Here is a 17,773-nt window from a genome sequence, read left to right on the forward strand (position 1 = left end):
CTTTAACCAAAGAAGATTCATCTGAAACTAGGGGCTGAAGTTTATAGGGAACAAGCAGAGACTGATCAGTGAAATCTCACTTCTTAGCTGAGTGTCTAAACTTACGCTTGAAAAAGAGGACATGAAGTGAAAAGAAAGAACTGAACCAGATGACAAAAAGAATTTTGCATTGGATGAATTGAAGGATGTTGGTGTTATGGGGAGGGAATTAAAGATTTTTTAAACTTTGTTCATTTTATTGTGAAAATTGAGCTTGATTTTAACCAGAAAATATTCTTAGTTGCTTCTCGTAAGCTTTTTCAGAGAGATCTTAAAAAAGATCTTTAAGCATTAAAAGTTGAGTGCATCAATTTTGTGATTAATTTCCTGTTCTTTGGTGTTAGAGGTGGATGTGGAAGTTCATATTCTTTTTCTTTTTTTTTTCCATAAGTTCATTGCTAACTTAGTCCACATTACCTCTTGATTACTTCTTTGAACACGTATTAGAATTGAATAATTTTTTGAGGTATACCTCAAATTCAGTAATACATTAATTATACCTGTGATTGCTCTAGGAATGCTGTAGAATGGTATGTGTATAGTGGTAGGCCAGTCTGTCCCTACACATTATACAGTGCTGGGAGCAGTGCATGCTTTGTAGCTGGGAGAGGTGTTTTCTTTGGCTGGGAGAACCATTCCACATTAACACACTGAAACCTTTCTGTCTGCAGTCTGGATGGAGTTTGGAGAGAGGCTCTTCTAAACTCCACCGATGGAGAAATGACAAAAAGTTGAACAAAAGCTGAAAACTGTTTTTTCTTTCTCTAGGGATCTTTCCAGAAACAAGATCAGTGCTTTAGATGTCCAGATGTTGAGAAGCCTGACTTCTCTGGCAAAATTGTAAGTACATGCTGCGCACTTGTAGTCCTTCAGCTAGCAGAGCACGTTTGGGCTGGTATCATGACATGCTCACGTGTCATGAGTAAGCCTTGTTCTTGGTCAACCTCGCGTTGTGCCCCAGCTGTATGTGTCCATGGCCTCCTTCCTCGAGGCGTTCAGCTGCACAGCCCAGTGAGGGCTGATTTGCTGCCTGGTGCTCACAATCAGGCAGGATCTGGCATGCTGTACTGAGTGGAGGGGAGATGAAGGTGAGAGAGTAAGTGGTATCGATCACGGGGTGGATTGCAGAATGGGAAATGATGGTAAAGCTGCGCTGTCCAGATCCCACTTCAGAGGGAACTGGGTGCTGAGGCTGTGGGACCTTGAGGAACTCAGCTGTGGTGAAGCAAAGGCCTGTCTTCACGTCCCACTGCTCCCAGCACCCTGAGGAAACTGCCCAGACTGAGTGGTCCAGGAGGAGAGCAGAGCTTTGACCATTAGCACACTCGCTGGTTGAGCCGCTGGTCAGGTAGACTTGCACTACTACTTACTGTTGGTTCCTAGAGAAGGTTGAATGTATTTTAAGAAAAAATGGATTGTCAAATCCAAAAATGTGCCAGCACCCAAACCTGATTTGGTGGTTCAACCTGGGTAGCTGATAGCCAGGACAGCCTACCATCATTACATTTCAAAATCTCCTAGAAGGAAAACGACTCTTTGGAGGACTTGAAATGCTAGAGCTGGACTTGAGCATAGGACCAGGCTGCCCAGAGAGGTTTGGAATCTCCTCCCTTGGAGATGCTCAGAAGCTGTCTGGATGTGGTCTGTGCACACCACTGCAGCTGGCCTGGATTGAGGAGGGGTTTGAACCAGATGACCCCCAGAAGGTGCTTCCAACTTCATATACCCTGTGATTCTGCCACTTAATGCCTCACAGAAAATTTTGCCAGTGTATGTGCATGGCTTTTGAGACTGGGAGTGATCAGAGGGCAGGTGGCCACCAAGCAGAGCTTGGGACTGAGGTTGATCATGTTTTATTGGCTGGGAAGTTATTACCAGTACAATGAACAATTTTTAAACTTAATTTTTTCCTTTTTTTTTAACAGAGATATAAGCCACAACAAGATTTCTACATTAGAAGAAGGAATATTTGATAATTTATTTAATTTAAGTGAAATGTAAGTTTTTGTTTCTTTGTTTCCTGGTTCCCTGTTGAGACCTTCCCTGGGAATTAAGTGCTGCCTTAGGGAGATCTGGGCCGCATACCCCACCTCATCCCCACCACGTGTAATGGCACACACTTTCCCATCTGTGTTAATGAGGGAACTAAAGCCCTTAGTGCCCATTCACCCATCCAGCCCTGCCTGCTTGCCAGCTGCTTCCTTGGTGAGTTTTTGGCAGTAAACCTCATCTTTCTCTGTGTCATTCTCAAAACTTTTGAGCATTAGGAAGCACAGAGCTGGTGCAGGAAGCCTAAATCTGGTTGGCTGCTGGAGGGATGAGTTGATGCACTGACTCCCACCTTCTCATTACCAGGCCTCCCAGGTGTTACCTCTCCTCTCTCCAGCTGCTGCTTCCTCCTCCTCCTACACCCCCTGCAGTTGCTTTCTAGACTCTCTCCTGTTTCTTCCTCAGGCTGTGTCCTGCTCTTGGATCCTGTTGGTGCCACTTGTGCCTAACCTCCTCTCAGACTTCGCTTCTGTCTCCTGGATACCTCAAACCTCTGCTGCCACCCTCTTGGTTCCTCTACTCTTCCACACCACCTCTCCTGAGGTTGTTATCTCCAGTCACACCCCCCCCTGTTCCTGCTGTATGGTCACACCTTGGGACCAGGGGAGCTAATGAAAGGACAGTGACCTGCCACACGTGTGTCAAAGTCATGAGAAGGCCCTTGAAGATCTTCTCCCTGAGTAATTCAGGTTCTTATGCTTATAATGATTTTTAACTGAAGTAATTAAAATCTGTGTTGATATGGGAAAGATATGTTTCAAAGGGATACCACATATTTCCAGGAGAGGTATATAAAATCACAGCACAGAATGACATTTCTGTGTCTGGAGCCAAAGAATCAACCCTCTGCTGTTTCTTAGCAAGCAAGAAAAAAAGCTCAGCTACACATTCTCCATGAAGACAAGGCACAAAGGGCATTTTCAGCTTTGCATTTTTGCTTGAAAATTGCACTAGAGAGACAGAAGGGATCCCTGCTGTGTCCAAGTGAGCCTGTCCCTGCTGAGGCTGGCCTGCAAAGTGGTGCTTTTAGTATAAAAATCTTGGGTTCAGCCCCTGCGGCAGCCCAGCCCAGCTGGCGTCAGCTAAACAAACATCTTTCCATCTCTGTCCTGTTCGCAGCTGAGTGCCAAAGGCTGTAATTTGGATCAAGCTTAGCTGCAATTAAAGTTTCCATCTTTTCATTAAAGTGCCACATGGAAAGATTATCATTGACTTTGCATTTCTTTTTTGACAGATCAGTTTTATTCTCTTCACTATTTTTTAATGGAGCTGTAAATAGTCTCCCTTAGCTGCAGAGGCTGCCATTACATCCAGTGGCTGTTAGATGGCAGGCTATTTTAAATATAAGATTGTGTCTGTAATTTGCTTCTAATTGCAACAATTATTTGTGGAGTGAAAAAAGTACTTGGAGTACTCGCCTAATTCTAGCCTCTAGAAAAATCATGTTAATTATTGCTTGATTCCCTATTCATTAGCTCCCCTAGCAGTACTCTCCGAAGCATTTCACTGGAGTTGCGCAGATGGGAACAGTGAGGGATCTGCACATTGCTGTAATTAGCACTTAGCACATGCTTCCCGTTGTCAAGTGAAGGCGTAACTTTCCTCTGATCTCCCTGTTACAGAAACTTAAGTTGGAATCCATTTTTTTGTGACTGCAAACTTTCCTGGTTGCCCCGCTGGGTGGAAGACAGAAAAGTGACCGTTATCCAGGCATCAGACACACGATGCGCACACCCTCCTGGGGTGGCAAACCTTTCTCTCTTCAGTGTTTCGTTCATCAATGCTTCTTGTGGTAAGGGCCGTTGGTGGGGAAGATGACTGAAAGGGTGGCAAACTCCAAGCAGCCCTCAGATGGTTCTCGCTTTAGGCTGTCACTCTCTCAAGCGGTTAACAATCTGACTTTAAGCAGTGGAATATCATTACAGTTGGTGGGACCTGAGGACATGATAAGTTGGATCTCTGCAGATGACAGGGCTCCATGTCAGGAGTTGTATAAACTCTGCCCTGTCTCCTGGTGCATGTTTCTGCCTGCCTTGGCCAGCACAAACATGGGGCACTGGTTGCTTGGCAGGTGGGGAGGAGCAGCCCTAAAAAACTCAATCCTCACCAAGTGCTCAGCCATCTCTCTGAGTAAAAGGTAGAAAGAGTGCTCCTCAATCAGCATCAGACATCTCCTTTGATGCAGGGAATGGGAGCTGGGGGGAGCTAACTGAACTGCCCAGCAAAGGGCAACATTCCTCAGGAGCTCAAACCTAGCAGGTGGCTGTTCTGCTTTCCCCACAAATCACCCAGCACTCCAGCAGTACACTGCTTGACTGCTGCTGGACTCACTGCTGCTGTTATTCCCCTTGATAGTGAGGTGTTCCCCTCTTCATGTACCTCAGGTTAGCGTGGAAACAATCATGTCAGGCTGTCTTCTGGGGTAGTTCAGTCTAACGAGGATAGGTTGGGGAGAGCCAACCAGCTACAGTTCTTCCTAACAAGCTAAAGAATATGGCCAGACGGGTGATAAAAACAAGGTAGTTCTCATGTCATGGCTCTCCTCACAAGGGACTTTTGTTAAGAAAAATGGCTTAGCATTTGCGGGAAGGCCGTGGAGCAAGGCCGGACAGTTGGATGGATTCGATGTGGGAAGATCACGCAAGGCCAGGGCTGTTGAGATGTTTGGGGGGAAATGTTGTAGCAACAAGCAAAAACACACAAGCAACTGTGACTGGTCTGCGTGGGCAGAGCTGGATAGGAGGCAAGGCTGTCCCAGCTGGGCTGCGGCTGTGCGTGCTGCAGGGGCCATGCATATGTGCTTGGGGCAGGGCAGTGTCCCATCCCTCACAAGCTGGTGGGGGGAAAACAAACTGCAGGGACAAGCTGTTGCTCTGAGAAGGGTGTTGTTGTGGTTGTCATCATTGTGCATGCCTGTGTGTCCATGCATGCGTGCACTTTGTGTTCCCTGCAGCCAGGCACACATTGTTTCTGTACATCTGTACACATTATATACATGCGTCCTTCTGCGCCACTCAGTTGCAGACTGTGCAGCATTGACCTTCCAGTTTGTTACTGGAAGTGAAATATGCTGCACCAGCCCAAGCCTTGGTACAACCTTTGGGCTCTTTTGGGCTCCTTTTAGGGTAGCTCAAAGCAGCTGCATGTCCTGTGGTGTGTCCTGGGTGGTGTCCCTTTGCAGGGTTTCATCAAAGCCATGGCTTCAGTGTCAGCTTGCAAAAGAATTTTCTATTCTCTCCTCCAGGAGCTCAATATGTTACATGTCTGACAAGCAACCACACGGGTGAGGCTGAACTTGTCATCCTCTTCACATCTTCTCACCCTGGGAACCTCACTGAGGAGACCTGCAGTGCCCTCTGTTATGCTGAAGACCAGGAATATGGAGGTTTCAGCCCCCATGGGCAGTGTCTGTGTGGTACTGCCCACGAACCAAACTCTTCTTCCAGTTGTTTGCTGTTTTGCACTGAGCATTCATCTGGGCAGGCCTGCGGTGACCCATCCCTCATCCACTTTCCCTTCCAGGCACAGCTGTCTGTGTCTTTCGTAGGACTCAAGCCCCGGTATAGCCTACACCAGGCTGTGCTTTTCAATGTCAGTATTCCAATTGCTGTCAGCACTTTAATGTGGGAATTTGGGGACCAAACAGAGGTTCTCAACACCACTGGAAATGTAGCTGTCCACACGTATGCCTTACCTGGGCAATACAATGTCACTGCCACCCTCTTTGTGGGCACCAAAGTCTTGTATGTGCAGGCAGAAATTGAAGTGGTGGCTTCACCCCAACAGCTAGAACTGCAGTGCCCTTCCTTGATCAAGACAAACGAGAGTCTGGACATAAGGATCCGCAACAGAGGTGGCACTGGCCTCACAGTGCTATATGGAATCACAGCAGAGTCTGGAGAGCCTGGTAGAGGTAAGCACAGTTGTCTAGGAGGCCAGTGGGTGCTGGGCAAGGGAGGGGGTGGCTCTGGGTCCTAGGGCTACCCTCTCTGTTTCTTCCTGGTGAGGAGGAAGGGATGACTCCTTTGGCCATTCCTTTCACCCCTGTGCTTTGCCTGTGCTGACCAAGCAGTGCTTTGCTGTGTCAATAGTACAGTTCAGCATTGAATGGGATTTAGTGGCATCAAGGACAGGACAGGCGTCTTGCTTTCCAGACTGAAATGTCTGGGCCCATAGGAAGAGCATCATGCCTTTGTTCTTCTACCTCATGCAGCAGTTCACCCTATGTGTCCCCATGATGGCATTGTCTTCCCGGCCAACAATCACTGCTATCAGCTGGTGGTGGAGAAGGCTGAATGGCTGGAGGCCCAGCAGCACTGCCAGGAGTATGGCAATGGAGAGCTGGCTTTTGTGAGCAGTCCCGAGATCCAGAGCTTCCTGGTCACTCACGTTATCAGGTAAGTGAGGAGAGTGAGGGTTAAGATTTGAGTGAGAGTTAAGATTTACCTGCTTCTGGATTTGAACCTAGAGAAGGAAGAGCCCAGCAGCAGGCAGCCATCTGCAGTCAGGCTGGAAGGAGATGTGGGTCCAAGCTGAGTGTGGTACAGCACAGGGCAAGGCTGTGAACGAAGAGGAGGAATAGGCAGATTAGAGCCCTTGCTGTGCTTAACTCCTTTGCTTAGAGGCTGTGGAGGAAAGAAGAGGAAAGGGGAGAAAGACAGGAGGTCAGAACCGGTGTCTGTGGGATTGCTGCTGGTGAGCACCTGGCAGTCTGTGTTAGTACCTGTGGGTGCCTCTGATCAGGCTCAGTGCAGGGTCAGGAGCAGGCAGGGCTGAGCTGAGCAGACATTCCACCCAGGGTCCAGCACAATCTGCAGACTTAGCCTGAATAGTAGAGAGACAGGTGCTGGTGTCCTCAGGGTGCTTGGCTGCCTGGCAGGGCTGGAAAGTGACCTTACAACGAGCTCTCATGGTCAGCAAAGTCACAGCTGGATCATCTGGTGTGGGACACTGTGACATGGTATGGGACTAGCAGCTGCTCTTGCCAAGCACAAGCCAGTACTGTAATCCTGCCTGGGAATCTCACATCCTCCTGGACACACGATTGCTGACTGAAGCCCAGACCACTTCCCCTCTCCTTTTGCATCCTGAGAAGGAGCAGTGCTCCTCTCTGGCCCCAGAAACATCTGTTACACATCAGGACTCGGACTCTAATAAATAGACAGCAGAGAAGTGTCGGCTTTTGGTTATATGGGCTTCTCCAAGTGCCCTTTATGCAACCAACCAGCATGTGGAGAAAATGAGCAGGAAAGCTAGTAGGGCCTGGCAAGGTTTTGTCAGCGCTCTCAGGTGCAGAGGTTGGAGATGGCCACATAATAAATGTGACCCAGGAATTACTCGTGAAAGGAGTAGCTGCTGTGATATTGTCTTTGGATGGGCCTGCTTGAGAACTGACAGCCCTTCTTGCCAAGAGTGTGTCCTTGCCTTGTTCCCTTTGCACTGAGCTCAGTGCTGAGATCACAAATGTGATCCCTGCTTTGGAGAAGAGAAGTCTGTCCTGGCCACTCGGTACGCTGATTTATCAGGCGTTGCGTGCAAGGTTTTTGATGGACTGCAGCACTAGGAAATCATGAGACCTCAGAAGAGAACGAGCCGCCCAAGCTGTTTCCCAGCTGCTGCCCCACGTTGTTCTCTTTCTCAGTCCCCTTTATTTCATCTATTTATTTTATTAATCCATTCAGATAAACATGAATGAGACAGTTCCAGGATGCGATTTCCCTGGTGATAAAAGACAAATCAAGAAAGCCGCGGGTTTTTGGAACATGAAGAATCCATAGTTTCTTGTGGGAAAATGGCAGAAGCAGAAGTCTGTTTCCCATTAGAGCACACACCGCAAGGACCGCTCTCTTTTCTCCTTTGCTCCTATTGCTTGGTGACTTCCCCAGGAGCAGTACATGCTGAAATGATCCCGTCTCCTCCTCCAGGAGCAGAGTGCTCCAGGTCCACACCCCTCATGGGACCCCATTTTCCTCTCGGTGTGCAGAGAACCCCTCTCCCCTTTCAGGCCTCCTCAGACTTTGTTCTCATCCTGCTTCCCCAAGGGAGGCAGCTCGTTCCTTCCTTAGAGGAACACCCACACTTTCCTTCAAAGAAGGGTGTTGCACTCTCCATTGAGCCCCCTTGTTCCTCTCTGCTAGGTAATGTGCCAGCCCATGGGGCAAGGATGGGAAGCAATCCAGACAGCCTTTTCCTTTTTTTTTTTTTTTGTTTACTTGCACTTAGATCATAGCTGGAATTAGAAAAGGAAAAACTCTATTGGGTTTTACTGATGGCAGCAAGCAGGCGGTTTCCTAGGCCATTCTCCCTAATCCTCTGCCAGTGGTTCGGGAGCAGAGCACAGCAGTTATTTATTTTTTAATCTTATTTGCAATGAAAACTACTGATTCACAGAACAGCTATTTTTGTTGTCGTTTTTCAGCATGACCTCATTAATCATTTCATCTGGCATGAGCCTAGTGGTAGAGACACCAGTTGTCTCCCTTGTGTGCTCCTTCCAGAGCAGCTGTACCAGGCTATGCGTGCATCGGAGCAGAGGGGCACAGCAATGTGGAATGGGCTGAAGCATGCAGGAGGGACTGTGGGGAAGAAGCAGGGGGGTTCTGAAGGTTGCATGCTGAGGCTGTTCCCCCCAGAAGTTAATGTGGAACAAATGCCTCACTTTCTGCTGGGTGCGATTAGAAACAGTTGTCCAGGCTGTTTGTGGCTATGAAAGACCACTCAGCACTTTCCACCAGAATCTCTGCTGGGTTTCAGCCAGTTTCCAACTGTGGAAGGGACATGTCATTTTCCTAAAATGGTCCTGGCAGTTTCTCTTGTATATGGAGTTCTTTTCCCTGCAGAGTTTTGGCCACTGCTGCTTGCCCCCTGCTGCATTTCTGCTTTCAGAAGTGATTGAGCAGTTTATTATCTCCCAATGTCTGCATCGAAGGTCCCTCAAGTTGAGCAGAAGCTCCTATAACTGGCACTGTCTGAGGTTTAATCCTGCCCAGGTATTAGTTCCACTTGCAGTGGAGAATCAGCCAATGGCCAATTCCACAGGTCTCCAGAAAACGAAACAAAAGCTTTCTGAAAGATGCAGGTTTCTTCAGACAGTTGATTAGAATCATAACGTTCCTCACAACAAAACGGGCTTAAAAGTATCTGTGAAGGTCATTTAAACTCTAATGCAGGCAGGCTATTTTAACAAACTACTCTTCTAACAGGGGGCCTGAGGTTCAAGTTAACCTGCTGATGCTTCTTAATTTGCAGATAAACCCACTCATCTGTGTTGTGCTGTGTTTGCTCAGCTATGGAAAACTGCTGTCAGCCCTTCCAGTCCCCATCCTTATGAGTGGGGAAACCAGGCTGTGACTTGATAAGGGCAAACAAACATCGTGTTCCTTGAGAGAAGCTACTCTAGCCTGAGGAAGCAGATGTGTGCTACTGGAAGGAGTCCTGGGAAGTTCTCAGACAAAACCTCATGACTCTTACATCCAGTTCTCACGTTCCAGTAGCCTCCTCTGATACTTTGTGCTGTCCCAGTTGTGGCTGAGATGAATCAGTGCTTACGAGTTTGTCATGAGTTCTGTGGTGCTGATGGAGCCTTGGATCATCTTGTAACCTGAGTGAGCAACCTGCACTTTGGGAATGGAGTGACTCAACCTGAAGACCAAGAGCAGAGATTTCCAAGGGTCTGAATCAGCTGCACAGTGATCCCCACGAGCTCTTTCTCCTTCCCAGCTCTGTTTCACTGTAGCATATTGTACTGTTGGCATTGACGGCTCTATCCAGATCCTTTTGGTGCAGCTCTCTCCTCAGTACATCAGAGGGCAGTTGGCTTTCTGTACCTGTAGATCAGAGGTCAGTTTGTAGAAAGGAGGACGGTGTACCATCTGGTGGCAAAATTTATTCTGAAATCTTTTAGTAACTAAAAGACTCCTTTAAATGCAGCCTGTGACACCCGGATGGAGCTGTTGTTAAGATTATTATTTTCATAGAGAACCATAGATGGCATCTGTCCCAGATCTTTCTAATACTCGTGATTTCCTGAAATCCACCCCCTTTTTTTATTTCTTTTTCTTCTTCTTCTTTTTTTTTTTTTTTTTTTTTTTTTTTTGAAGGAGCCTTGATGTCTGGATTGGATTCAATGATTTTGCAAGCACTGAAGCACAGAAAAGAGGCGAAGGATTTAATATAGAGAGCTGTCAGAACTGGCTTCCAGGAGAACCCCATCCATCAAATGCTGATCACTGTGTCCGGATGGGCCCAACAGGCCAGTGTAACACAGACCTGTGCATGGCCAAGCACAGCTATGTGTGCGAGTACAAGCCAAAAGGTGGGCTCTGCTTCTCTCCTGCTCTCAGCTGGCATCGTGGGCAGGCAGGTCTGTTAGCATGTGCCATGGAAAAATAGGGCTGTGAGGCGATGCTTGTCCAAACCATTGCCCCAGTCGAGTGGGACCAGCAGCAACAGCAATATTCCCATTGTGAAGAATTTGGCCCACCTCAATCTTTGCTATCAGTGTAAGTGGAGAAAGGAGTGAAGCTTTGATGCAGAGCTTTGGAAAGAGCGTCTCTCTGTTATTTGAGGAGTCTATGCTGCTGCATAGGTCCGAGCTGCCGTCCTGCCATGATGTCTTCTGCTGTCTTTCTGTGGTATCTTGCAATCTGTGGATTGTTGGGGTATTGTGATTTAAGAGACTATAGGGCCTCGAAGATTATTATGTGTGCTTTTAAGTGGTGTATAATATGGTGTGCAGATGTATACAGCATCCCAAATCTGGTTTGGGAGATACAGAATAATGGAAAATTAGAAGCTAAGAATAGAATTGGAAGAATTAGAAGTTAAGAATAGAAGTTGGGTTTAAAACAAAGGGTCAGTTTTGGTCCTCTAAATTAAGGCCGAAAGAGATATATCAGCATCTGTTAACCTCTTGGTCAACATCAACCTACTTTCCTCATCTGGCCCTGTGCAATTTGGTATAAGGGCTGTTTCCAGAGACAGATGGTGCAAGTGGTGGTCTGTTGCACTGCTTTGAGAAGGACCCTGTTTCAGGGAGGCTGTTAGGAGAAAAGTCAGTTCCTGCATCTTGGGCAGCCACTTCCCCAGTACAGCAAGGTGTATGGAAAATACATTCCCACCTTCCAAAAAACTAATGCAGCAGGGGGATGTCATGAGTAAGGAGAAGTGGGAAGGACAGTGAATACAGGGTGTGATTTAGGTAAGAAGGAAAAGTCAGATCTGGGAAGACAGCCCACTGGCCCTGGTGTGAGGAACAGCATCAGCTGGTTGTGCTCAGTCCCCAGAACCTGACCTGACTGTGATGGAACCAGAGCTGTTTGCCAGTGATGGAAACCAGCTGGCCCTGGCCACATTTCCCATGAGGTCCAGGGGGACAGGGGATATGGGGAGTGCATTGAAAGCAAATTATGGGGTGTTGGCATTGCTCCTAGTAGTTAAAGTTGCTGCTTATACCTGTAAGAAGATGGTATTTGCAGCATGACAGCAATTGCTTCTCTATTAAAGTTCTAGTTACAGGTTTTTGAGTGGACCAAGCCCTGCTTTAGTTCTGTTGTGTGGAATGAACAAACATGAGCATCATGGGGAGGATAGCTTCAGGCCCTAGTGAGTCTCATGGGCTTTCTTCAAATACTTCCTTTGCAAACAGGAGTTCTCTTAAATGCTGAAAACTTCTTTGTGGGAGACCCTGTGTTTGACACACACGTGGCTGCAAAAAACATGATGGAAGATACGCTGTCATCTCCACTGCAAGCTGTGGAGGTAAGCAGGATTTGCTCATCCTACTGCTGCAAGGAGAGTCCAGGAAGATGCAGATAGGTGAGAGCTTTGCTTTACTTTGCAGGTGATGGTGTTCCCTGAGCTGGCATTCAGGCACGATGGATATTTGTCTGCCCTGGAGTTTGTGACACAGGAGCTGCATCAGCCCGTTCAAATGAGGTTTCAGGTGCATAGACCAGTGGATGGAAAAGGTGAGGCATCTCTTCTTAATGCTTTTGGTATCGTTAGAGCAGGAGCTCTGAGGGCCATGTCAATCTGAATGTGTGTGGCTCTGTCTTTAAGCAGAAACGTTGAAGCCCTAAAGGATTAGAGATTTGATTCTGTGTTTTGAAGAGTCTCAAGTGCAGAATCTGTGGGTGTAGCTGAACAGCCTGAGATTGCTTTTTAGAAGTAGGTGTCCTGGAGAACTGAACAGGGGGAGAAGCTGAGTGGATGAACTTTACATCAACCTGACAGTTTAGAAAGGGACAGAGCCACAATTGCGTGGAACAAAGCCAGAGATCAAAGCTGTTCTGTTGCAGCCAACCAGCACAGCTGAAGAAGAGGTTTCTGGATGGAGAGGTGGTCCTAGAAAAGGAATGACCTGTGAATGGCTGATGGTTTCATGACCAGTATGCAACTAAATAATGACTCTTCGTCAGTTATGGTAGTCTGGTTAGTCTAGGTGGGTTAACAGTGGGGATTGCAGATTTGTGACCTGCATCTGTGACAGTGTTGGTACAGAGGGACAAATTCCCCTTGGCTGCTAGCTGAGTGCATTGCTGGAAGTGTCTCCTCTCCCATTGCTTCTGTGACCGAAATCTTAAAACAGAGGAACACTTTTCTTCTTCAGAAGCTCTGGGTTATATCCAGTTTTCCTCATGGCTATCACTAATCAGCTTCTCCTGCTCTCCTGGGCCTTTGTGTGACAACAGGTTCAGGCGCGTTTGTCCACCAGCTCTGACTTAAAGCAGAATGTTTGAATCAGACATCAAATGCAGAGGTGATAGCTATAGAAATACAGGACCTTGTGTTTCTCTGTTTAGTTTAAGCTGACCAGCACCTGCAACTTAAGAATGATACTTCTTTCCCACAAAGATCCCAAGTAGTTCCTTATGGCAATGTTACCTGTCTCCACGCATCAAGAATAATGAGAGTGTTTGAAATGTGTGTAGAAGGAAATTAACCTTCTGAGCTATATTTCTATGGTTTGGGAGGACATAATACGTCTAAAGGGAATGTGTTCTGGTCCATCTGGCCCCACAGGTTAATGAGGAAGAATATTTTCTTGAGCCATTTGTTCCTGATGGATGAGATGATCTAATAAGCCTTGTATTCCTTGTACAACAGCTCAATACTCACAGTTTTGGCAACAATTAATTTTGCTGCAGATTTTTTGCTATAGCCATATAGTTGGCTGGTTACAAAAGGGTATTTTTTGACACTGATACTTTAACATGGAAACAGTAATTTAAGAAAAGTTACTTAATGTGTTTTCAATGTCAAAGCCAGCTCTGCTTTTGCTTGGACTAGCTTTCACTTGAACACAGATCTCTCTTAGATTGCAAATTGGCGCATTCTCCCTGGAAAAGAGACTAACTTTGTTTTTAACAAACTCTGTGCCTTTGTGAAATTTTCCAGTAAAATTGGACTCTTCTGACTTGCATAGCACCATGATGCATTGCAGTTGCAGCATTGATGATGAAGTCATCATCAGTCACAGGGAGAAGAATATGGTGAATTTGGAGCTGAATAGAATTGCACTGTAAGTATTGCCTGTTAAAATGGTAATCTTTGCTTTCTCTTCACCTCTTCCAGAGTACCAGAAGGGACAAAATGCTACAGAACCATTTCCTACTTCACAGGACGATGGAAACTATACTCTAGTTGAATGTCCTTCTGGCTTCCAGTGGTGTCATTTGACTAATTTGTGCTCATCAGCAAACAACTGCTGCAACGCGACAGAATGTATCAACAGTTCTTTTGCCAGCAGCCCTATCCCTGCATCCCCTCAGCACAATGGCAGCCAGCTCAGCTACGAACTCATCAAGGAATTTCTCTTTACAATACCAGCTGGCCCTTCTTCCCCTTATCTGGTCAGTCTTTATTAGCTGCTGTAACTAGTGAGTAGGTGGGGCAGTTTTCTCTGAATGCTTTGGGCAAATTAAGAATTTATCCCAATCTGCAGATGGAGAAGCTGAAGTCCATTCAGATGAAATGGCTTACCCAGGGAATACTTAGCAGGAATACTTAGCAGGCCTGGCACAGAGCTCGTGCCACCACTTTCTGTCTTCTTTTCTGTAAGCTGCAAACTCCCTGTGGTAACAACAATAGTACAGTTAGGCAAAAGACTGTGCAGATGCTCTGGGCTATTCCCATTGCACTTGAGAAGTGGAGATAGAGCATAAAGCTGTCTTCCATGTTAGAACACTTGGTTCAAAGTGGCCAAGGAGAGCAGAATGGTGAATTGCTTCTGCATGCAGTGTTTGGATCTGTGGCTTTTCTGTGAGTTTCCTCTTGGCAGTAGATCCAGCTTTGCCCAGGCAAGAGTTAGGTGCTGAGTGCTCTGAAGTTCATGCAGCAAACCAAAAATGTCTCCTCTCCCTGCAGGTCACATTCAGCAAAGATGATGTTTTTGTGAGGGCCATGGATGTCTTGAGTATCCAGCACAATGCAGGCGTGGGCTCATTCCTCCAGTGCCAACCAAGTACCACATCCCCTTTCAGAACCAATTTTTTTAGAACAAACTCTTCGGATTGGGCACTTGGCTTCCCTGCCAGCTCCATCAGTGCCACCTGGATCCATAACACTGTTTGCTCTCTCCGAGTTCTCTATGCCAAGGAGCAGCTGGTCCCAATAATCAACCCCCAGAATGCAGGGCTAGCGCATCCAGGACTTTACACAGTCAGCGCCAGCGTGGACAATGGGATCTTCAGTGCCAATCTGTCGTGCAATTTCTGGGTTGCTTCCCAGGTTTCAGGTCTGCGTGTTGTTCACCCAGTTCCTCAAGGTGGCAAGGTGTATGTACCATCCGACCACATCACCCTGGTGGTCAAAATCTCCTCAGGAATGAATGCAACGGCACGCTGGCTGGGAGAAAACCACACCTTCCCCTTTGAAGGGGCCTGCCCACTGACTATTGCACCGCTGACATCGGACTGTGCCAGAGAGAACAATGACACCTGGTTTGCTATGGTCAGCTTGAGTGGCCTGAAGGAGGGGTCAAGTACCCATATACTTGTTGCAGAGAATGCCATCAGCTCCCAGAACATCACCATCACAATAAAAGTGGAACAGCCTATCCGTGGGCTGAGGGCCACCCCAGACCCTGAGAGCAGAGTGCTGCTAAATACAAGAGTGGTGAGTAGTTACTGGTGCTTCTACTCAGTCATTTTTAGCCTTTACCGTTCGTGGTGTGGGTTTGACTCAAGAGGAGGACAAAGGCTCTGTTCCACACGGGGTCAGGGCGTAGCACTGCTTGCTGCTAAATGCTGGCTCGTGAGCCATGCAGTCAGCACTGCTCTGGTACATGCATGTGGCAGAAACCACTCATGCTCTCTGGCAGGGAAGCAGCTCAGCTGTATGCTCACTTTAATTCCCTCAGAGGTAAGGCAGCGCTTCCGGCAAAGGCAATACTGGCTTCTCATTTTCCCAGGGATTTGATTGGAAAACTGATGCATTTATCAGAGGCCAGTGCTTACCTTGTTTTGATTTGTCAAGGTAGTTTATTCCTTTAGCCATTTTGATTTGCTCTACTAAATCTTTACACCAGCTGACGGAAGCTAGAGACATGTTTCATCCATCCATCAGGGGCTTGGACTTGCTCTGATGTCTTCGGTCTTTTTTTCCCCTCAAATTCCTCATCCCCAGAACTATAGCCAAGCCCTCAGAACCTGTTTAAAAACTGCCCGTCATTATCTGTGAAGCACTGTGTTCAGTTTCTGGCTGCTTATGGCAGAACTCTGTGCCTGCAATTCCTGTTAAGTCTCACACTCCCTGCTCAGGAGGCACTGTAGGAGTAAGGCACTGTTTGGTGCAAGGCAACTATTTTTGCTTTTGGGACAGGCAGCATCTATGGACTAGGGGCAGAGATTGAGTTTGCAGGTGTAGGTAAAGCTGAGCTATTTCTGCAAAGATTTCAGAAAGTTTTCTAGCCAGCAAGAAAGAGACCTGATCAGAAGAGCAGAGCACTAGGATGTGGGAGCAAGAAATACAGCTTTTGCTCCCAGCTTTGTTTTTGGTTTATGGAGTCGGGATCTGCATTGCTCTGTCAGTGGCAAAGCCACAGGTGATCCTGCACCTGTGTCATGCTCTGAGAGCACTGTCTTATGGGTGTGTGATGCCTCCCAGTCTGGCTCTGCTCCTTCTCCAGTCCATCTGGAGATCTGGGAAGCAGTGTGCATGCTTTTCCCTTGCACTAGTATAAAATGTCCTCATGCCTTTCAGAGCTATGTCCCTGTGATGGAAGCCGGGTCAGATGTGACTTTCCGATGGACGGTAGATGATAAACCATCTTTCACTTTTTACAATGTTGTCTTCAACGTTATCTACCAAAGCCCAGCTGTGTACAAGCTTTCGGTAAGCCGAAATACCATAATACCATTTTAATCCTGGGTTTCCATTTCATCCCACAAGCTAAGCAGGAAAAGGAGCAGGGAGAGAAGGCAGCAGAGCTTTCTGCAGACAGCCTGTCCCAGTCAGGAGCTGTCAGTAGTGCAGGTCCATGCCATGTGCTCCAGTTGAGTTGAGGAGATTTTCACTGTGCTCCTAACAAGCTCATCTGCTCTTCCTTGCAAATGCACATACTAAGTTTCTTCTTATGGCTTCCTTTCCTGCTGACTTCTCCGTCTTTCTTACCTTTGCCTTCTCCTTTTTTTCTCCATCTTCTCCTTTCTGATCACTGAACATCTGTCCTTATTCCTTCCCGGTAAGCATGAGGCAGTAAGCCCCACAGCAGGAGATGCGCATGCTGAACCATGCAGGGGTAGAATTCAAATGTAAGATCTTCATAGCCAAGACAGAGCTTCTGCCACGAGCTCTTCTGGTGTCTGTCCTGTCCACTTTCTTCTAGTGCAGTCAGGAACACCAGAAGAAGGATAAAGCAAAAAGTCTAGACAGAGGAAAGTGTCTCCTGTGGAACAGGAGTTTATCTCTGGCCAGAACACCTTTCTGGTTCTTGCTACGTACTGCCATGCAAAGTCTTGGTTTGGCTAAAGGCTGCTTAATATGTTTGTGAGTAGTGGCTGAAGAGACACCAGCCCTAGCTTCGAAGGCACATTTGCACTAATTTTCTGCGTACTGCACTGTGCTGACAAGTCCTTCCTTGGACTAGTATAGCATCAAAAGTGTGGGTCTAGCAAGAGGTGGCTTTGCCAGATAGGTGACCTTCCAGTCTATGCTGCTTTCCAGAGCCTTTCAGGCTATTGCTTCTGCCTCCCTGTCCCACAGGCTACTCTTCTCTGGCCTAACCTGCTGCCTGCCTGGGGGGATCTCTTCCACGCGGTGAAGCCCCACTCTGAGGAGAGGGCATCATGGCAAGGAGATTCCAAGTGCGTTCTTTGTCCCACTGTCCTCCCCAGCTCACCGCCTCCAACCACGTCAGTAACTTTACAGTCAACTACAATGTCACAGTGGAGATGATGAATAAGATGAAGAACCTGACTGTGTTGGGCATCCCACCGGTCCTCCCTCAGAACAGCACCGTGGAGTTTACAGCAAGAGTTCAGGTTGATTCAGCTGTGGATGCTATGTTCCTGTGAGTCCTTTGCAAGTTGCCTGAACGTAGGATCTTGCTGTGCATGGCTTACCAGCTTTCCTGTGTTATTTCTTCTCCCTGGGATAGTTGGTTTCAAATGTCCGTTTCTTCATCTGCTGTCTAGGTAGTTCCTGGAAATCTGATTCAGTCTCACTGGTTGGGAACTGTACTTGA

At 47.2% G+C, this 17,773-nt stretch overlaps 1 protein-coding gene across 1 annotated transcript in view; it reads left to right on the top strand.

Moving 5' to 3' along the window:
• PKD1 (polycystin 1, transient receptor potential channel interacting) overlaps window positions 1-17,773 on the top strand; it is an 85,727-nt gene that overhangs the window by 32,509 nt on the left and 35,445 nt on the right. Inside the window, exons 2-13 of the mRNA XM_042827833.1 lie at window positions 808-879; window positions 1,965-2,036; window positions 3,711-3,880; window positions 5,333-6,001; window positions 6,302-6,485; window positions 10,188-10,402; window positions 11,735-11,847; window positions 11,930-12,056; window positions 13,663-13,940; window positions 14,455-15,204; window positions 16,291-16,422; window positions 17,424-17,599. Of these exons, the coding sequence (XP_042683767.1) occupies window positions 808-879; window positions 1,965-2,036; window positions 3,711-3,880; window positions 5,333-6,001; window positions 6,302-6,485; window positions 10,188-10,402; window positions 11,735-11,847; window positions 11,930-12,056; window positions 13,663-13,940; window positions 14,455-15,204; window positions 16,291-16,422; window positions 17,424-17,599 (2,958 nt within the window). The remainder of the gene's footprint in view (window positions 1-807; window positions 880-1,964; window positions 2,037-3,710; window positions 3,881-5,332; window positions 6,002-6,301; window positions 6,486-10,187; window positions 10,403-11,734; window positions 11,848-11,929; window positions 12,057-13,662; window positions 13,941-14,454; window positions 15,205-16,290; window positions 16,423-17,423; window positions 17,600-17,773) is intronic.

The sequence above is a fragment of the Centrocercus urophasianus genome, unplaced genomic scaffold, assembly GCF_019232065.1.
Source record: "Centrocercus urophasianus isolate 14NV4802_14NV808 unplaced genomic scaffold, USGS_Curo_1.0 seq_29, whole genome shotgun sequence".
NCBI lineage: Eukaryota > Metazoa > Chordata > Aves > Galliformes > Phasianidae > Centrocercus > Centrocercus urophasianus.